General features: G+C 46.5%; 1 protein-coding gene across 1 annotated transcript; it reads right to left on the reverse strand.

Moving 5' to 3' along the window:
* Positions 1-1,866: 1,866 nt before the first annotated feature.
* On the reverse strand, positions 1,867-16,190 carry CA7 (carbonic anhydrase VII). Its single transcript, XM_015424263.1, has 7 exons — positions 16,151-16,190; positions 14,265-14,462; positions 8,786-8,904; positions 6,890-6,985; positions 6,192-6,254; positions 4,400-4,555; positions 1,867-1,989 (listed from the first exon to the last, which is right to left on the reverse strand). Exons 1-7 carry the CDS (start codon positions 16,188-16,190, stop codon positions 1,867-1,869), a joined length of 795 nt encoding a protein of 264 aa, XP_015279749.1.
* Between the last annotated feature and the right edge of the window lie 302 nt (positions 16,191-16,492).

Raw genomic sequence — 16,492 nt, forward strand, 5'->3', positions numbered from 1 at the left:
TTCTCCCCCACAAAAAAAGATTAAAAGTCAATTATACAATAAGTTTCAATTACCAAGAAGCAATTTTTAAGACTGTCAATTTAAACAAGGATATGTGGTTCCAAGGACAATGCAGCCCAGCTAGGCGCAACGAGCCATGCTATGACTTGGTCAAGCAAAACATTCTTTCCTTTTATAGCTACAGCTGTGGACAATGTACAGCTATTAAACACAGAGGACTATGAAAAGATTACTTTCACCGACTCATTCATTTTAAAGATTACTTTCACCGACTCATTCATTTTAATTGGAGAAACTGCAGGGCTTTTGATTCCCAAGTTACTCTCCACTTTTCATTAGTCTCTATGCCGGATGGCCGTTTATTGCATTTCTTAGTGGTTTTGCAACAGTGTCGCCCAGGTTTACGCCAGTATAAATGGCTCCCTGGTGGCTGTTAATACTAGAGCCACCCCGGTCCTCCACTGAAGCTGATGGATGTGAAATTCAAGACATAAAAGGACGTTCCTCTTCACACAGCACATAGCTAAACTGTGGAACTTACTGCCACAGACTATGGCGACGATGGCTGCCAAGTTGAAAAGGGAGTGGACAAATCCATGCAGGACAGGGCTATCAGTGGCTACTAGTAATGATGGATATCTAATCCCTCCAGTACCAGAAGCAGTATGACTCATTATATCAGTTGCTGGGGATAACAGGCGGGAGGATGCTCTTGCAGTCATCCTGCTGGTGGGCTTTCTAGAGACAGCTGGTTGGCCACTGCGTGAACAGAAGGCTGGACTAGATGGGCCTTTGGTCTGATCCAGCATGGCTCTTCTTATGTTCTCCCTTTGCAACAGTATGTGGGTCACTTTCCCCTTCCCATGCCTGAATCTGCCAGTACCTATACTATGAGACCAGTAGAACTACTACTGTCGGAAACATCTAGTTATCCAACAGTGCAATCTGAAGCCGAGTTACACCCTTCTAAATCCACTGAAGTCAATGAACTTAGAAGGACGTAACTGGGTTTGGGTCTGCACTGCAAACCATAAGCCCGCTTATTTACGAATATGCCCCACTGAACAGGGTGGCACATGATTTCCAAGTAATTACACATGGAGTTAGGTATAAAGAATCTTGTCAGCCGCACAATTTGGCATGTGTGATTTGCACCATTTGTTCTGGTACCCATATTTGTTTACTCCCAGGGTTCACTGAATAAGTTCTTCTGTCAAGAGGATGGAAGGATGGAAAGCACTGGCTGAGGTGGTCGCTGCAAGGAGCTGTTTAGGGACCCAAGTGTTCCCTCTAAGCTGAGTTAGTGTGAGCTAGCTCTCAGTTTTTTAGCCTCTGGCTGACACATTTTTGTCTTAGCTCAGGAAGGATGGCTCCAGAGCAAACTGATTTATGCAGTAGCCAAATCACTCACTCATTGCTTTAATGCCAGTAGCTCACAAAGTAGAATTTTTGTTCACAAGACTCCATAGCTTAGAGGGAGCATTGGAACCCTCTTGTGGCTTCTAAGAGACCCCACTGAAGGCAGCTTTTGGTTTCTGAGACCTCAACAGTACCTATCTTTTTTTAAAGCTTCCTTCTGCCACCATGAGGGCTAGAAACTTTCCTGTAAGAAATGAAAGCTGAGGTTCTCTGGAAGACAAATGACTCCCAATTTCCTGCTCTGCCTTGTTGAGGAAGCATGGGGAAGCATGAGCACTGTCTCTACCATAAGCTCTGTAACTGGTATCCTCATTTAATCGGCGCTTGTATCAAATGTTTTTAATGCCCTGTGGCCCCTTTGATCTGGAGATCTACTCTGAAGCCCAATTATCCAGTCCTTGCAGATACTGAAGCACTTTGGATTGTTTGAAGTTCATTCGTGATGCTTTAAACCTTGAAAGACGCACGTACGACTCTTCCCTTAAGAGGCTGCGGGGGACGAAAGTTATTCACCATGTGGATCCTTTCATCATCCTCAGTGGTAAAGAGGAGTGTTCGGAATTTTCCCATCTGTAAAGTCAGGCACGACAGCATTATTGCTTAGGAAGATCATCACAGGCCACAAACAATAGCTAATAGGAAAGACACAGATAACTTTCATCATAATATCCGCCACTTATTTACAATGAGCAAATGGGCTCCAAGGAATTTTAGCACAGCAGTTCCCAACCTTCTTGGTATGGTGACCCACAAGTCCAAATATACTTGGTGTGGTGACCCATCCAGGGCTGGCCCAAAGTATTTTTTTGACACCCTAACGCATACTATGACCTTGGCACTCATCTACTTCAACATTTCATTATCTACATTATCTGAGAGCCAGTTTGGTGTAGTGGTTAAGTGTATGGACTCTAATCTGGGAGAACTGGGTTTGATTCCTCACTCCTCCACTCGCAGCTTCTGGATGACCTTGGGCAATGCATAGTTCTCTCAAGAGCTGTTCTCTCAAGGACAGTTCTTGAGAGAGTTCTCTCAGCCCCACAGGGTGTCTGTTGTGGGGAGGGGAAGGGAAAGGAGTTTGCAAGCCGCTCTGAGACTCCGAGTGAAGGGCGGGATATAAATTCAATCTCTTCTTCTTCTTCTACAGTGGTCAACTCGATGTTTTTGAGAAATCAACAAACATCATGGAAAGGGCGCAGCTGACTCCACTATGAATATTGTTGCCAGCCTGAGAGCCAGTTTGGTGTAGTGGTTAAGTGCGCGGACTCTAATATGGGAGAACCAGGTTTGATTCCCCACTCCCCCACTTGCACCTGCTGATGTGACCTTGGGTCAGTTGCAAGCTCTGGCACAGCTGTCCTTGAAAAAGAGCAGTTTGTGTCAGAGTTCTCTCAGCCCCACCCACCTCACAGGGTGTCTTTTGTGGGGAGGGGAAGGGGAAGGAGTTTGTAAGCCGCTCTGAGACTCCAAGTGAAGGGCGGGGTATAAATCCAATCTCTTCTCTTCTTCTTCTCCTGGGGATGTCTGGAGACCTCCTGCTATTACAACTGATCTCCAGGCGACAGAGATTAGTTCACCTGGAGAAAGTGGCTGCTTTGGAAGGTGGACTCGATGACATCATCCCTCACTGAAGTCCTTCCCCTCCCCAAGCCCCACCCTCCTCAGGCTCCACCCCCCCAAAATCTGCAGGTATTTCCCAACCTGCAGCTGGCAACCCTAACCATGAACCCGAAGCGAGCGGCATCACGACATACACAGCCTTTGCATACAGAGTTTACATTCCAGCCTTCTGACCATCCTCTCCTTCTCCATTACTCCCTTTAATTCCCCCCTAAGATTCTACTCACTCCAGTAGCCATCAGGACACGTTTTACTTGATCGATGTGTATATTCAGTGAAGAAAAAAATACCAATGAATGTATGGAGGATCCGGTTTTGCAGGGTCAGAGCTTGGTTTCCAAAATATAAAAAAGAGCAATGGAAAGGGCAGAAGCGGCCATTAACGAGGGCTGACCTGCAACTTACTTTCAGAGGCTTTGCAACCCTCAGGCTGAGAAACACTCCTGTTTTAGCAGAGCAGCCATCCTATCCTGAGCAGAGTTATGCCTCCCAAAGTCCTTCGACTTCAGTGGACTGAGAAGTGCGCAACTAAGCTTGGGATGATGGTATAATTTTACGTTAAACATTAGTTTCTTTGTTTTCGGTTTGTAGACTCTACACACAAGGATCTACGAACTTTGGGTCTTGAGCCATAATGTGGCTTAGTATGGAACCAAATATGGTTCTTTAAAAAAGGAAAAGGAGACCTTTAAGTTAAGGTCTATGGGAGGGGTAAGTGGGGTGTTAAAATGACTAGTTGCATTCACAACAGACAAAGGGTTCCTTAGGGCTTCTTTACAGAAATGATACAGGTAAATGGTCCATTTTATCCTCTCAACAATCCTATTTTGTTTGTCTTTAAGGTGCTCCTGGACTCTTATGTTCCCTCTAAGCTGAGTTAGTGTGAGCTAGCTCACAGTTTTTTAGCCTCTGGCTCACACATTTTTGTCTTAGCTCAGGAAGGAGGGCTCCAGAACAAACAAATTTATGCAGCTGCCAAATCGCTCGCTCACAACTTTAATGCCAGTAGCTCACAAAGTAGAATTTTTGCTCATAAGATTCCACAGCTTAGAGGGAGCATTGACTACTCTTGTCTACTGCCTATAAAGCAGGTTAAGCTGAGAATCTGTGACTGGCCTAAGGTCACCCATGACCTTCCATTGCAGAGTGAGGGTTCAAACCTGGCTCTCCCAAATCCTAGCGTGACACTGTAGCAACTACAACATTACTGCCACTCTAAGTACTGTTTTTTGCTTTTCCGGGACATTGCATTGTTGCTATAACAAATACAATAACATAGCATGTTTTAATGCAGGTTTTTAAGAGCAGGTATCATGGATCCTATTGCAAACAACAAAGAGATACAAGTCTCCAGGTTTACCTGTTTTTCAGATATCCTAATGGCGTCCTTCAGGACTATCCAAGTCACACTCTCACTAAGGGGAGGTGTTGTCAAGGATCCAGGATATGTCCAGTAATCTAGACAAGAGGGCAGGAGACTTCTTGGGCTGAAGCACGTAAACTGAGCCTTTGTTCCCTAAAGAAAAGATGGACAAGGATTAGGACTGGGGTGGTGGTGGGGGTTAATGGGCAGAAACCAAGAGTGCAAACTGCACATTTAAAACTTCCTGGAGGCCGCACAAGGATTGTTCTTGCGCAGCACTATGAAGCTGTATCAAAGCAGTCCAAACCAGAACAGCTGATCCGAATTTCAGACTGAAATTGAGAAGCCCACAGCCAGACTGAAACTGACAAGTTCACTGCCAAAGTACATAGGGGAAACAGATTTGTGTTGACAGGCGATTTTGGAGAAAAACAGACTTTATTTCAGAATATGTTCAGTTTCAGCCCATCTCCTCAGCTAGTATTCTGTGTGGAGGATCTTTCCCCCCTCTTTTGTGTGATGAAGCATTCTTGTGAGCCTCCATGCTCCCCTAGCAGTCAGATGTGGTCTGAACTCAAGTGTGGGTTCGGCCTCTTTGTGGGAACCCCCCACCCACCTGAGTTGAGGGCATGCATCGGCTTTGCATGTGGCTCGAACAAAGGGAACAGGTCCAAAGGGGAACGGAAGAAACCCAATCCAAAGGGGACGGAGTTAAGGTTATGGAAGGTGAATGTATTGCTTTCAAAAAGGACTATTTGCAGTGCTGCCGCTGCCTAAATAATAACGATACATCTGAATCCTAAGAGAACTGTCCAGCCGTTGACTTTGAGATGCAAAAGTAGATCCTTGACAAAGGCTGCGATCTCATGCGCCTTTAGATCCGACATAGGTGCAGATGCCTGACGGATCTAAAGGGTGTGATCAGACAGCAACATCTGGGAAGCTTCCCGCAGTCATCGGCAAGCTGTGCTGCTCCACTACAGAAGCGGAGTTAAAAGACACCAGGGAAAGTCCAGTAGTAAATGGGTTCCGACAGGCCATGGACAGACTCTCCCCGACTGATCGTGCAAGCATGCTCTCGTGCCGTCAGGGTGGTCTGATCAGGCCATTCCGGCTTGGTTCCATTCTCTCCTCCCTCCCTCACAGCACGTGCATCATCGCATACTCCATAGGGGACCCTCAATGCTGAGGTGCGATTCCTCATTTATGTGCAAGGGAAACGGCCAAAACCCCACAAACAACTCACCTGCAGTTGCATCTGATCACACAGTGACGGGCTGTGCCTGCAGCTACAAAGGGATGTGTGATCACGCAACTGTGTGTCAATTTCCTCCAGAGGAGACAGCCTCGCTTCCCCTCCGCTCCAACTGGCTCGTGTAACCGCAGCCAAACTGGAGGCCTGTGAAGAAGTGTGTTTGCGTGGGGAGGACAATTTGGAAATCCCACCCCACAAATCTCTTCCTTCAGGATTCTATAAACTCACAGGAACACCAGCAAGCTAACGTCTGCTCTCTCATTTGCCTCACAACTGATTCAACCGCACTATACGATCCATGCCTCTTGGAACATACCAGACTGCTTTTGCCACCTCCCCCTTTCCTCTGGTTACTTTTTTTTTTTTGCACGCTGGGGAAGTTCTGCCCCTGTAGAGCACCCTAGCTTGTTTAAAGGTGGCCTTGTTTTGTTGCTTTAGACACTATAAAAGGGGCTAGCCACTGTACTAGCGGTGTCTGAATGAAGAATGCCAAATCACACAAAGCTTACTTTTAGGTTTTGATTTAAGACTTACTTTATATTTGACCATGTACAAGGCATCTGTTAATCTGCTCATACCAGGATGTTCTTTTCCAATCTAAAAATTTAAAATGACAAAAGAGATGTATTAAGAAAGTAGATTCTTGTAACCATGACAGTCACAGCAGATAGCTGGTCAGCTTGTGCACCCAGATGAACAGTAAAAGTACACAGCTACAGTTTACTTGAATATTTTGATGACATTGCTGGCTTGTGTAGTAGAGGTGCCAAGAGCCAGTGCTAGGATCCAAAAGGATGCTGGTTCAAATCTCATCTCAGCCAGTTTTGGTGCCAATTCACTAGGTGGTCTTAGACAGGCCATCCAGTAGAGTCTTCAAGGCAAGAGACGAACAGAAGTGGTTTGCCATTGCCTGCTTCTGCAGAGCAATCCCAGGCTTCTTTGGGGGTCTCCCATCCAAATCCTTACCAGGGCTGACTCTGCTTAGCTTCCAAGATATGATGAGATCAGACTAGCCTGTGCTGTCCAAGTCAGGACAGTCCCCTCTGTAGTATATCACCAGCCTACCTTACAAGGATTGCTGTGATGATGTACCAAGTGCTATTTATATGCTTAGTCTTGTTAGGCATCTTATTTCCCCACAAGTCCCACTTCCTAAACCTGTCCTTGGGATCTTAAACAGTGGAAAATGTAACACCTCTCTAAGCAGAAGTGACTACTCCTGCGACTCTTACCTCTAAGAAAACACCGACCACTGCTAAGCCATCTGGAGCCTCCACCGCCTCTCCAAAAGTTCTATATTTCCTGGCGTTCCAGTGAACTAAGTGGAGCTGGTGAAGAGAGTTATACATCATTACTGTAAATGTTAGCTGACAAGGGCAAAGCTGATTACGTTCAGTAAGCAATAAAGGCGGCCAACGCTTGGCTTTGCTGAGAACCGTAAAGCTGCCAGACATTCTGGGAAGCTGATGAAGCTCAGGAAGCCTGCAAACAGCTGTTGCTTTGTTGAATCAATCAGCAAGGATGGTAAACACAAAAGAAAACTCCCGTTTCAGACCCAGGTTCATCAACCCATCATGCCAGAACTCACCAGGGTTTTAGAACCAAAGCCTTGGATCCATTCTGCAATACAGCAGAATAGCATACAGTACGACGCCACTTCCTATCAAATGGTTTCATTATAGCATTCTTTACCTGATGTGCAATTTTTATTGTAAAAGAGCAAAAAAGTACATCTGTCTGTGCTGTTTTTTCGGCCAATGACAGCTGTATATTCTTAGCTAGCACAGAGGGCCAATCAGTGCTCTCCTACACCAGTTGAGTAACACCTTAGCTTATCCTCCTGGGAGTAGCTCCTCTAACTGTCTTCCACCACTGTCATAAAGGAGCAATAACAACAATGCTCAGCTTTGCAGCAGGCTCTCACCTAATGTGCCTTTCACTCAGCTAAAATATCCAACATAAGGTTATGGGCCCAGCACGCTTCTGCTGCGTGTTTTATTTGTGAAAATAGAGTTCGGCTACAACTGCCTGCTGATACCTTTCCTGGCACCTGCCAAGTGCTTTTAGAAAGTGGGAGGGGCTAGGTGGGTATTTGCCCAGCAGGGCATCTGACTGGCTGGGCAGATTAAAAGGCATCCTGTTAACAGAACTTCTGCCTGGAACGCCAAAGAGTTACTATTATAGTTATAAATAACATTGCTCCCTGACATTATTGTGTTTTGGCTCCATATCCTGTGGCAGACATTTTTTGATTGACTCTACCTCCCACAGCAGCCATTTTGTGGCTGTGCCCACCATTCTGTATCAGAATTCCAAAGGTTCTTGCAGGCTCAGAAAGGTTGGGGACCCCTGGGCTACTGAGCACTTAATATCATATATTGGGGGGAAACATCTTTATCATTAACAATGAATTCTTTTATGTTAGTGCTGTTACTGATACCCCCCAAAAAGCCCTAGTATAGCATTCATATGTAAGAAGTGACAATACTGTGAACACATCCCCATTAGAACAGCGTCATAAATACCTCCCTGCAGAGCTGCTTCATCCAGTGCTCTTTTTCCAGAATGCAGCCACACTGTTATGGGAGATATTTAACATCCATATTGGTACTTTTATATCTTCATACCATTGTAAGCATTGCAGTCAGGGCCTATTTTGGTGATTTTACTTTTGTACAGTGTTCAACCACTGCTACGTAAATATAAACAAACAAATCCATGCTGTGCATCACATTTCTGCAGCTCAAGAGAAAAGTAAGCCATCTCTTATGCTGTAAATGGTATTTTCAAAGAGAGACCACCACAGTGATGCCAGCCTCCAGGTGGGATCTGGGGATCCCCTGGAATTACAGCTCATCTCCAGACTACAGAGATCAGTCCCCCTGGAGAAAATGGATGCTTTGGAGGGTGGACTCAGTGGTATCGTACCCCACTGAGGTCCCTGTCCTCCCCAGGCTCCATCCCCAAATCTCCAGGAGTTTCCCAGCCTGGATCTGGCAACCCTACCCCCCCTATCCCCCACCAGCACCCAGACACTTCTGCATCCTATGAATACCTTTGCAATTGCAACCACAGTGCACAGGTTTTATTTATAAACACTCTTAAAAGGTCGTAGGGTTGTGACTCACCTCACAAGGAAAAGATTTGCCGTCAATGGTGTGCTCTGATCCACAGCCCCGGCTTTTCCCCCAGTGAAAATGGAACTGTTTTAGTCTGTAAGGATCTTCCAGTGGGCCTCCACTTACCACTGTAAGCAGGAAGTAAAGCAAGGGGTTAGTGTGGTATAGTGATTTTTTTTTAAAAGGGAGCTATGTTGGTTACAGTGTTGGGCTAGGACTGCAGGATACCCGGGTTCAAATCCCCACTAATCACACAGCTCAGTAACATGCTATATCAGGGGTGGCCAAACTTGCTTAATGTAAGAGTCACACAGAATAAACATCAGATGTTTGAGAGCCGCAAGATGAACAAATATTACAATATGTTTTTATTGAAAAATATGCAAATTTGCTTTTTATTAACACTAAATGAGACTGCCAAAATTAAAACAAAAGGGGTAAAATAGATATTGATAATGATATGTATTTGTCCAATGAAATTTGTTTGCTAATGATATTTATTTGTTTAAGAAAGAGAGAGGTGGAAAGAAAGCATGAAAGAGATAGAAAGAAAGAGAGAGGAAAAACAAAGATAGCAAATAGATGAGGGAGAGGGAGGAAGGAAGGAAGAGAGAGAGAGAGAGGAAGGAAGTAAAGGAGAAAGAGTGAGAGAGAGAGAAAGAAAGATGGAAAGAAAGAGAGATGGAAAGAAAGCAAATACATGGGGAGGGAGGGAGGAAAAGGATAAAAGAGAGGTGGAAAGAAAGCAAATAAATTGGGGGAAGGAGGAGTGGGAAAAAGCACCTTTAACTTCAGATGTGTTCTCCACACACCCCCATCATTTAAAGTTAAAGTTGCTTTCTTTCTCTGCTCCCCCCACCTCAAGCCTACCCAGGGAGGGGAACACTGGCTGGGACAGGGGAGACCAATTGGAGAGGTATGCCTCCCCTTTGCTTCCCCAGCTGCCCTGCCAGGAGCCACACAATATGTGTGAAAGAGCAGCATTTGGCTCCTGAGTCGCAGCTTGGCCACCCCATGCTATATTTTCCTCACCTCATCCCTGGGTCTCACTCATCATAATTTGTAGCTGAACCCTATTTTCACAAATAAAACACACAGCAGAAGTATGCTGGGCCCATAACCTTACGTTGGATATTGTAGCTGAGTGAAAGGGAACCACACAGCACATATGTATAAATTAGCTAAAAGAAAGTTTACTAATGAAATTAGGAAGGGTTACATGATAAGCATGAAACAATAAACAATTTAACTATATAGCTACAAGACGGATTCTAGCACACTAGTCTCTAAACAAAGGGGGGAAGAAGAAACCCCAAAATGCCTGTGAGCAGAATATCAGGTCACAGCACCCAACTACAAATTAACCATTGACCAGGCCATTATGCAAAGGGCGTCCCCTTCTAGTGCAGGAACTTCTACTCGTCATTTCATACCACTTCGGTGGGAAGGTAACAGCGTTCTGTGTGCCTCGGTGTTTAGTCATGCCGTCCACATGACCACGGAAACGTCTTTGGACAGCATTGGCTCTTCGGCTTTGAAACGGAGATGAGCACCGCAACCCTAGAGACGGACTCGACTGGCTTTCGAGCAAGGGAAACCTTTTAAGCTAACTAACTACAAATCAGCATACACAAACAAACAAACAGGTTAACCTTTCATGACATTAGACAGTGAACTTGCAAATACCCCAACAAAACAAAGAGTGCAGTCCTTGTGAAAACTGTGTATGTCAGGGACACTGATGCAGCATAATTGACACTAAAGCTTCTATTCGTATTCAGCATAGCCAGCTCTCTCATGCAGACTGCCTTGGCACACGTCAAAGGCAAATCATGGGGCACCTACAAAGCAGGACATGAATCAAGGTAATCCCTAGGGTTGCCAACTCTGGCTTGGGAAATTCCTGGAGATTTGGGGGGGGTGAAGCCTGGGAAGCAACCTCAGCAGGGTATAATACCACAGAGTCCACCACTGAAAGCAGATGTTTTCTCCAGGGGAATTGATCTCAGTAGTCTGAAGTTTAGCTGCAGTTCCAGATGATCAAGGCCCCATCTGGGGGTTGGCAACTCCACCTATCCTACAGTTTCTGGCAAGGCGGCCTTGCTATATAGACGGCATGCCTCAGAATCCTGATGTTGCAGAACTGATTCTCAAAAGAGGTTCTAATGTGCACTCTCAGTTCACAGGAAGATGCCGTCATCCTTGCTATATTAAGGCTGCGGTCACACGTAACAGAAGCCACACAAGTGAGACGGAAAACAGCCAGAGTTTCCGGGCGCGATCTCACCAGCACATCTGGGAAGCGTAGCACTCCCGGGGCTCAACCGAGGCTTCCAGCCAAAACTGCGTGGCAAAAAACTAGTACCTTGGAGGTACTAGTTTCCGGAAACTGCGGGGCAAGGGCGGGCGTCTGATCGCGTTTCCGGTGGCATCCGGCACCCGCCCATGTCCCCTTGCAAATAAGGTGTTTTTTTTTTGTCCAAGTCTCTGTGGATGCGCATGCGCACCCAACGGAGCATGCGCATTTGTCATGTATACAAAAATAAAAAACAGTTTGCCGCGGCGCGCGCTTCTTCGTTGTGCGCCGGCTTGTCCTGTGATCGGCACCTCTCCCTTGCCATGGAACCTCCACGGTACCTCCACAGGACCTCCACAGGAGGTCTGATCACGTAACTGCGCAGTAGTTTGCCCCAGGGCAAACAGCCACGCTTCTCCTCTGCAGTTTCCTGCCCGTGTGACCGGGGCCATAGAACGGCAAATAAATAAATCAATAAAACCTTTGAGCCAGTTCTGTCCAGCAGCACTTTTGATAAACATTAGAGAGGAGGGCTTCATTCTGTTTGCCTCCATGTGAACCATTCCTGCTCACAGGTCTTTGCAAGTTAGGTTGCTCTTAAGTGATTGAATGGCTGCAACTTAACACCGCACCTGATAATGCTCTAGTGATACCAGGAATGGCCTCACCAACATTTCTCAGACTGTCACTGGAGACTGTAACCATAGCACTGAAGGCATCTTTCTGCATTACGCTCTGTCCAGGGGGAACCTGTAGCCGCATGATACCAGTGCTTGGGCACGGACCAAGGGAAGGTAGGCATCTCCCCCTTCCACTGAATGAGTCAGCAGTATGGTATGGGCAAAGCTTCCCAAATCTTCTCTCTTGTGCCTCCTACTCTCTCAGAGGTCTTCCTCTTTCTAATTCTGGCACTGCTTCAACTCTGTCGGGAGACCTTGGCATGTCGGTAGAAGAGACGGAGCAATACCTTGTACACATTAAACAAGCAGGCGACATGATTTGTTTATATTTTGTGTCACAATGCTGGATGATGTGTTGGACTAGGATCTGGGAGACCCAGGTTCAAATCCCCATTCTGCCACGGAGGTTTGTTGGGTGACCTGGGGCTGATCACTCTCTGTCTCTCAGCCTAATGTACATTACTGGGTTGTTGTGAGGATAAATGACAGACAGGAGAATCATGTAAGTTGCTTTGGGAGAAAGTCAGGATAATAAATAAATAAAATGTCATTGAGTAGACAATGTCATTTTAAAAGCTTTCTTAAGCTTGAACGGGCCCAGAGGCACTGAAGGGCAAGAGCCAAAGGGTGTAGCTTTCAGCCTGGGCCCCTGCTGGTGGGAACCGTTGGGAGAAGGAGGGTCTGAAGAGATGTGTAGCTGAGCTGCTGATCATCCAGTGAAAGAAGAAGAGAGATCTGAATTGGCATCTAACTGGATCTCGGTATAGTTGCCAATCTCCAGGTAGGACCTGGAGATCTCCCAGAATTAGATCTAGTCTCCAGACAACAAAGATCATTTCCTGTGGAGAAAATGGCTGCGCTGGAGGGTGGACTCTATGGCACTGTACCCCACTGAAGTTCTGCCTCTTCCCAAACTCTCCCTCCCCAAACCCCACCCCCCAAACCTCCAGGTATTTCCCAAACCAAAGTTGGCAACCCTACCCTGGGGGGGGGCATATGAGAAGGTACAGTGCCTGAGTAAAACCTAAGGAACAGGAGGAAGGAACATCTGAGCTGAGCAAAAGAGCCACCCACCAGGGTGTCTCCAAGCAGTGCCATTCACTGTATTATTTCCTCTGTTTATTTAAATTGTGCTCTGGTTGTTAAGGTTGTTTATCTATTCTGTTGCAGTATTTTGTAAGTCCCTTTGGGTCCTTGTTGGGGGGAGAAAAATTGGGTAAAAGTGTCAGAATGAATTTATGAATTAAATGAAGAGGAAGAAATAGAAGAGGAGGACACTCTCATCCCTGTGCTGGTAGCAACTTTTGAATTACCTAGTAGCAAAGATAAACACTGAGGGCGTTTCCAGACTCTGGATTTAAACTGGTTGAAATGTGATTTATTTCTCTTTAGCTGATTGTTTACTTTTTGTTTATATTCCATTTTTCTCCCTGATTTTGGGGGTTGGGGGTTGGCTCACAGTGGCTTTTCACCTCATTCCCTCCTCCTCCACTTAATCCCTCACAACGACCACCTGGTGAGCATAAATTAGGCTGAGAGACTGCAACAGGCCCAAGGCCTCCTGGGAGGCTTTCATGGCCCAGTGAGGGATTCCAACCTGCCCTCCCTATGCACTGCACCCAAATCTACAGGAATTGCCAGAGCTGGAGTTGGCAACTTTATAAAGGTTCTCTAACATGGCATCTTCATCACCCTAGCCCGACCACAGTTCCCAGGATACATGAGAGGAAAGCCATGACAGTTAAACCTCGAAAGTCAGACAACCTCATGGTGCAGATAATACTCTCTTATAAGCCAGCGACAGAGAGAACCCCATGTTCTCTTGAGATAAATGATGGGAAATGCCCAGGGGTCATTTCGTAGAAAAAGAGCTAGGGGGACTCATTATCATAACTCATTAGCATATGCCACACCCCCTGACATCACCGGAAGTGTGTCATAAGGCCACACCCCCTGGCATCACCGGAAGTGTGTCATAAGGCCACACACCCCGCCCCCAACGGTCCCGGCCGCCGGCGGCCTTGCAGCTCCACTGCCGAGCCCCATGAGGGGCCCGGCGGTGGACCTGCAAGGCCGGCAGGAGTGCAAGGAAGCTCCGCGAAGGCCCTTCCTGGCCCCAGGCAGGCAGGGGTGGGGAGAGGCAGGGAGGAAGCAACTTACCCTCCCTCTTCTCCTGCCTCCTCCTGGCTGAATGAGGGCCGGAAGCGGGGCGGCCGGAAGCAGGAGGCGGGGCTTCGTCATGTGCCCCGCCCCCCATACCTCACCCGGGGGAACTGCGATCCCCCCCGAAATGACCTCTGGAAATGCCTATATTTTTCTCCCGTCCTGTCCCGTCCCGTCCCTCCCCCCCGCTTCCCACTGAGTTGGATTCTGTATGTGACCTACGCAGCATTTGCTGCCTGGTGGCTTTGAAAATGCCCTCAGTTTATGCCTGTTTGATCAGCACAAAAGCCACCAAGGCACAAAAGAAGAGTGTCATTCTGGGAGGGTGATAGTGACTGGCGACACTTACCTGCCTTGTCGTCAACGTCCTTGAAGTCCACCATGACCGAATGCCCATTGTTGGAGAGCTCAAGGGAGGTGCACGATTCATACGAAACCCGGAGGGGCTTCAAACAGGGGTCGAAAACAGCTTGCTTCGAGTCTATGTCAATTGGGGATTGACGGTTTCCTTGGGCGATGGGATAGAACGTGTGCCACTCAGAGGGTCCTGGGAAACAAAGAAAGTCACCGTTACTTCACTCACACCTTCAGAACCACAGATGTTCTTCTCTTTTTTTTTTTGTTCCCATAAGTCTTTTGACGATTGCCTCACTGTTAGGGGGACAGTCATAAGAACACAAGAAGAGCTCTGCTGGATCAGACCAGTGGTCCATCTAGTCCAGCATCCTGTCTTACACAGTGGCCAACCAGTTCCTCTGGAGGTCCAACAACAGGGCATGGAGGCAGAGGTGTTCCCTGGTGTTCCTTCCTGTCACTGGGATTCAGAGGTAGACACTGATAGACCTATCCTCCATGGATCTGTCTAATCCCCATTTAAGGCTGTCTACACCTGCGGCCATCACTACATCTTCCGGCAGTGAATTCCACATTTTAATCACTCGCTGTGTAAAGCAGTATATCCTTTTGTCAGAGTCCCAAAAGAACTTGTCTAGAATAATCAATGACTACACCAGACTACTAAAGAACAATTTCTGGGGACCGCTAACCTCTGTACAAGACAAGACGCTTGGGGGAGGGAACTTATCTGCCGTCATCACAGCAGTGTGGACACTGTTGTAGTGGGTATCCCCGCACCACTCAGGTCACATCAGAAGCTCCAGGTCATGTGGAAGAAGATGGGCAACATGGTGCCATTTCTGTGCAAGTTCAGATTTGGATTAGCTACAAAACTGGGGGCTCTTCAGACAGGATAATAATGCATGTGTTACTTATTAGAGATGATGAAATTTTTACTTTTAGGTGGTATATTTCCTCCCTTAAATTGTGTCGAAACAGTAGCCCATATCGGGACTGGCAGAGGCTCTATGGGAGTCTCGAGACGTGTACAGGCTCTCTGAAAGAGATAGAGAGATTCCATGTACGCAAAATTAGGCGCTGCAAAATCAGCTATGCTCCTTCCCTGATGCATTTACCCAGTGCTCTGTGTTTTGTTACTGATGAGAAAAATGTTATCCATTTTCTGCTCTTCCCCATTAGTCATTGGCACCAAAAGCGGTGTAGCTTGCTACCGCAAAGTGTGATGTGCATCTAGTGTATAGTGCTTGTCAGATCACCGGTGAAAAGTGACACATCTGCAGCATTTTGAGAATGTTAGAAATGTTTTAATAACTTTTTTGTACTTTGGAACATCCTCCCATTGCACTGCTCGGTTGCAGGAATGCTCATATAAAAATAACGGGCGAACACAACACGGTTCTCCATCCCTCTCCAACAATTATTTCGTGTCCCTTTTAATTGTATTCCTTTTATTTTACTTGTATGCATTGCTGCCCCCTCAGGTTCAGTTCTGGAGCGTGACTCTTCCCTCCTGGTTCAAGTCTCATAAAAAGTCTGTCTTGCTTCAGCATTTGTAGGAGTGCACTAAGAGAAAAGTATATGGTTTTATTATTGGGAAAGGCCTTTCGAAGGGACAAAGGTCACCCAGGTCACCGAGAAAACACACCGCTTCTTGTGTTTCGGATGAAAGGGCAAAAGTATCCTGGGTTGTGCTTTGGTGGAGCCTGCAGGAAAATAATAGTAATAATAATCTGAGACTTGCTTATATTATTTAACCAGTTACCCGCCAGTCAGACTTGCATGGCAAGCTGTCGGCATCTGCAGGGAGTTCCTAAACATATTAAACAGAAAGGAAGAGAAAGGGAGGAGATGGAGGTGGGGGAAGTGCGGATAACCTACCGTCCTTCTGCCCGTATCCCCAGCACTTATGACCGGTCATGATGCAGCCTGCTTCTTTCTCCTTAGCTGCCAGCTCTTTAATCCAAGCATGGCAGCTTACCTGCCTTTATAATAGCTCACTTGTGGGACAGTGTCAGGCTCTTAAAGTGGCAGAAGCAATTCCCATTCCTAGCCGGTTTGCACGGTCAGAAATGCTGATTGAATCCCATGGAGTTTTGTGCAATTCCTTGCTGCATCGATTACAATTCCTTTGATCCTCTATAAGGATCACAGCAAGAATTGTTTTATTACATTTGTTCATTTAGATATTTATACCCCACCTTATTAACCATTAGGGTCATT

The sequence above is a fragment of the Gekko japonicus genome, unplaced genomic scaffold (genome assembly GCF_001447785.1).
Source record: "Gekko japonicus isolate JY-2015 unplaced genomic scaffold, Gekko_japonicus_V1.1 scaffold2169, whole genome shotgun sequence".
NCBI classification, from domain to species: Eukaryota; Metazoa; Chordata; class Lepidosauria; order Squamata; family Gekkonidae; genus Gekko; species Gekko japonicus.